At 40.0% G+C, this 5,256-nt stretch overlaps 1 protein-coding gene across 1 annotated transcript; it reads right to left on the reverse strand.

The window, feature by feature from the left end:
* Window positions 1-635: 635 nt before the first annotated feature.
* On the reverse strand, window positions 636-2,385 carry LOC133525638 (innexin inx2). Its single transcript, XM_061861964.1, has one exon. It carries the CDS (start codon window positions 2,278-2,280, stop codon window positions 1,192-1,194), a length of 1,089 nt encoding a protein of 362 aa, XP_061717948.1. The 5' UTR covers window positions 2,281-2,385; the 3' UTR covers window positions 636-1,191.
* Window positions 2,386-5,256: the final 2,871 nt, after the last annotated feature.

The following is a 5,256-nucleotide window of genomic DNA, read 5'->3' on the forward strand; positions in this document are numbered from 1 at the left end:
ACAATTTGTTGTATATTAACCACAGCTATGCCCCTACGTTCGAATTTTAATTTATTATAAGAGAAGCATTTAAAAAATTGTATGAAATCGGTTTTTCGATTCTAATTTTGACGATAATCAAAAAATTTAAAAAAGTCAAACGACTGTGGTTAATATAGGTACCTAATTGTAATCTTAATCTAATACTAAATATCAAAATAGACAGTTGTCGATTTGTCCCAGCCAATTAAGTTGAATACCCATCAACTGGCATACGTCATTTTTGAGCTGTTAGAATTTCGATTTTATTTTAATGAATCAAATTTAAAATTTAACTGACGTAATGGATCCGGGAGCCGGTTCCTGCCAATCAAAGGGAAATTATAAGAAACCATGTTGCAAAGCTATATGGCCTAAAACGTGCGAGCGCTTTCGCAGAGCATAATAATATTAATAAGCAATCTATTAGGAAGCAATTATAGTTCGCAATGCATTATTTTAAGTCATTAACTAATCATTTGATCGATTACATGAGCGCTCGCAGCGCCATCTATTATACAACAGCGGAGCTCTTTAAGTTCCGGCCACGGCGCATAGATGGCTCTACGGGTACATTCGAGCACAAAGAACGGGTGATTCAGAAAATAAAACAAAGATTATATGTGGCAGTAAATATATTCAGAAAATATGAACCGTATCGCCGTTTTGGCGTAATAAAAAAGTGTAGACAAGATAAAAGTACAATCTATTGTCGATGGAAACCCTAGTTTCCTACTTATAATAGTCAATTATTGCTTTTTACAATCGTATCGAGCATAACGAAGTTATCTATCTTAAAACTTAGGGATAAGCTGTTCAGTTCATTCATACACGATAAACACTTAATTTAGATTTATATTAATTACAATATCACAATGAGACATCCCATAGTCACACTAAAAGGCACGAGATCAGGCGCCGAGGCTTCCATTTTGTCCAGACATGTCAAGAACCCATTCGCAACGCTGCCACGGCGGCCTGACCGCGACCTGCCTCAGAGATACTACAATATACGCTGGCACGCCTCAGTCGGAACTTAGTATAGTTTGGAAAGAACAAAGCAGTCTGGGGAGCATGCCCGGGCACTAATGGAATGTGGGAACGCGACGTTGCCAGCGCCCGGCCATTTTTAAAACACATTCGACCGAATGCATCTTAAAGGCGCAACAACGCTTACGCGACGACGGAATCCTTCACTTCCTCGAACTTTTCGGACAACTCCGCCATCAATTCTTTGTAAATTAGAGGATCGATGTTCTTTCCGAGCTGGTATAGGACGAACCAATCCCCTATTTGGAGCTTACGGGAAACGGATTCTACCTGCTCTTGCAAGGCGAGGCGGCTGCGGGCGCGGAGCAGGTACAGACGAACCTTCGGCCCGGCGACCACCACAGCGCGGTATATCAGAGATATGCCGCTCAGAATAGAAAGGATGATAAACCAGAACCATAGGAACACGTAGATCTTCTCGTTCACGATGTTCAGCGGCAGCACGCACAGCCCGTCGAACTTCTGCACCGTGCCAGAGGGACCGTACTTATGGAAGGTGCATTTCGTCATCTTGGGAAACACGCGCGCCATCGGGTCACTGCGCTCCTCCGGCTCCATTTCGGTGAAACTCACCACTTCACGGCCGTACGTCGTGAACTCGCCGTCCAGGAAGAAATCCATGAAGTATATCTGCCCCACGACGTTGATAAAGTTCAACACTTCGCATATAAAGAAGCGGAACGCGTAGAAATTTTGCGTGTGCAGGTTCGCGTGGAAATAGTCGACTAGAAGCTTCTTGCGGTCGCATTTGCTCTCTTCCTCGATAATAGGGCAGTTTAGATCGAGAACGAGCATCTTTATGCGCCCGCCTTCCCATGTCTTCCACAAATAACGGGGCACGTAGAACAAAATAGCTTGGAAGAACAGCACAAAACACACCCACTGGTAATATTTGTGGTATTTAACTTCATCTTTGCCGTCGACGTGCGACGAGATGCCCGGATACGCAATGTCGTGTCCGACGGTGCCCGTGAGCCGGTTCGGGATCGTGAACGTCGAGTAAATCCAACAGTACGTGTCCATAACAGAGAGGGGTATTTCGTCGACGATGCAATCTATCGGGTCCCCGATGTATTGTCGGGAGGTGACCAACAAAGAGAAGGCGATGAGTATGATGACTGTTGCTTTGTAGTGGAGGCGGAACACATTGTTGTCGATGCACACGGAGTCGAGCTTGAGGAGGCCCTTGACGGAGCCGAAAACGTCAAACATGGCGTCGGAGCCGCGAGCGCGCGGCGCGTCGTTGATTCGCGAGAGAAAGGCGCGCGGTCGGGTCGCGCGTCGGCCGAGTAATGGCAGTGGCGCGGAGGGGAGCGCTCGAGGCGCCAAGGGGCGCGGGCGCGCGGGACGGGACGGACTGGCTGGAGAATACGAAGAGTGACCCCAATAACAGACGCGCCGAGTCTTGAAGTCAAATGGTCGATTTACTTACGCAATAACTCTGGCCTGTGATTAAGGATTGTAAACAATATACTGTGTGTCACGCGGGGAACACAGTATGTCACCTGTCACTGTCAGCTGAGGAAATCCTGGGTTAAGGAAGAATCTGTTGGTAAAAATCGGTTCAGACCTGAGGCCATAATACCCACAGCTAGGGACAAATTGAATGATTTTAATGCGTCAACTAGAAAGTTTAAGACGAGTCTTCAAATCCAGTCTCAGCCGCTGAAAACCTTTATTTTTTCGTTAGTGTATTACGTATAATATTAATTAACATACACAACAGGCCGAATTTCCTTGAATTTACTTCAATTCGTGGAAGTTCGCATCTTGCTAATTTTATTTTGTATTTATATTATGAATCACTAATAGCAAAGTAAAATGTCCACAATTCGCATGAATTAGTTTCAAATACAATTATATCATTATCATCAACTGGTCAGACATAAAACACGATATAAAACATATTGAAAACTAACTTATTTCAGTGTCAAATTAGACCAATACCTACCAGGCGCGGATACAAGATTTGGCTTAGGGGGGGCCATTTTGAGAAAATCATATATTTTTGGTAAAAAATAAAATTTACTGAATTTAGTAATGTGAGAGCCAGGGTTTTAGGGGGGGCCATTGCCCCTATGCCCCCCCCCCCCCCCTTGTATCCGCGCCTGATACCTACTCATGAATTTACACTTGTTGGTCAAAAGATACCTCCGTCAAGCACTTTACGTCTCAATCTTATCTCACGCAGGTATGTAAAATTCAGCATCTTACGATAAAATCCTTTAATCTGTAGCTATATTTAAAAAAAATACCACGACTTTATTTGATGATATTATTAAAATACCACGTAACCAAGAGCAATCCGAATTTTTACAACCTAAATATATTTACTAATATAAATTAGTTGCCCCGGGGCGGGGGTTGCGCGGGGAGGCCTCTTTCAATAGTTTTTAAATTGCGTATTTGATTTTAGACTTAGAGTTCTTAGATTTAATTTAGTTTTATTCGTACCTAGATATATTTTGTTAATAAGTTCTTTTTTACATGATATTTAGTTTCACCTGTCCCGTTGTCTGTCGGTCTGTAATCAAACCTTGCAAATTAAATTTGACCCACTTCCCGGTTTGACGGAGCTGAAAATTTACATACATATGTAAGTCGGGTGATAATGCAATATTATGGTACCATCGAGATGATCTGATGACGGAGACAGGATAAAACAACGTAACCTAATTGTGTTTGGGGTTCTTAGAATTATCTCGATGAGTATTAGTTGCTTGTGGGAATAAAAGTACAGTCAGCGATAAAAGCTTGTACCAAAAACGAAATTTTTGGCAAAAACTTTATTATATTGTTATTCATTATATTCTATTCTGACTAGTACAATTAGTTATTTATATACCTATTATATATATTATAATCGACGCACATCTTACTCGCACACGCACATTAACAATATTGCTCGTATTTTGACCGAAGTGTGTGGGTGTGTGAAGAGTCGAAATGTTCTACTCTAAAAAATGCATTTAAAGTACTTCGAGTCCGTCTAAACTAAATTTGCACCGATTTAAACAGGACAAAGTGAGGCAGTGTCGTTATAAACGTCATATCTTCATATAAATTTGACATTAATGACATTCCTACACGTTGTCATTTAAATGCCGTGCAGAGTAAGCTTGGCCCAACTATGACCTAAACACAAATAATAACCTAAAAGTTCACTGTACGTGACGACCGCGAAGTGCGCTACAATTCGCAAGGCCTGGGGGCGTAGTCAAGTTGACAATCGTTTGCATAAAACTCAACGAAACACTATAATGGGCATTTCCCTCTTATAATAAGAGGGAAGTAGAACACGATACAAAAAGAGAAAAAGTTTTTCCACTTCTAAATATTTTCCATTCTGCATGTTTTTTTAGTATGTTACTGGCACAATAAAAAACTAGGTTTATAGGTTTTTTTTTTCAATTTGCAAAATAAAAGATTTTTTGTTTCAAAAAAAGAGAAACCTATAAACTTAGAATATATTATGCTGAAGCGATCGACATCAAAATCAAAGTGATTTGTAGATTTGTGATATAGATAGTGGAAAACGTTTTCTCCCGAAATGGAATTTCATAGAAAAATTACCGTTATTTCGTTAGATTTGAAAAGCTATTCTTCTCACTTAAGTATTTACGATTATTTTAACTGTTCGTTTCGTTTTCTGCAAACAACTATCATCTTGGTTTGACGAGCTCCCATTACTGGTGCCTCGACTCAGTGGGCCCGAAACTTATGTATATATAGCATACTTGCTAAAATTTTAATATTTACAATAATCTCACACAATAAAAAATACAAATAAACCCTAAAGTAACATTTACAACTAGCATATTTTATTAATAATTTTAATAGATAAAACGTATAAATAGCCATTCAAACATCTCCAAAGAATTATTGATGGGTCAAATTATTTTTATACACGTTTGTATGGCAGAATTGTTTCATTTATCTTCTTCAGCCGGTCCCTCAATGCTGAGAATCGTGACATGATGTCCTTCTGTTTAAGACCAGATTCCTCCATAGGCTTCTATTATAATATTATATAAACATTTCTTCATTGTAATCCATTGCACTAAGGTGAAATAATGTATACAGATTTATGAATTCGACTACATTAATAATACTCGTATATGTAAACCGTCACAATACGGTTTCTAGACTAGTATTTTTATACAATTTTGGTGTTTGACGATCCTTTTG

Source organism: Cydia pomonella, chromosome 1 (genome assembly GCF_033807575.1).
Source record: "Cydia pomonella isolate Wapato2018A chromosome 1, ilCydPomo1, whole genome shotgun sequence".
In the NCBI taxonomy this organism is placed as follows: domain Eukaryota; kingdom Metazoa; phylum Arthropoda; class Insecta; order Lepidoptera; family Tortricidae; genus Cydia; species Cydia pomonella.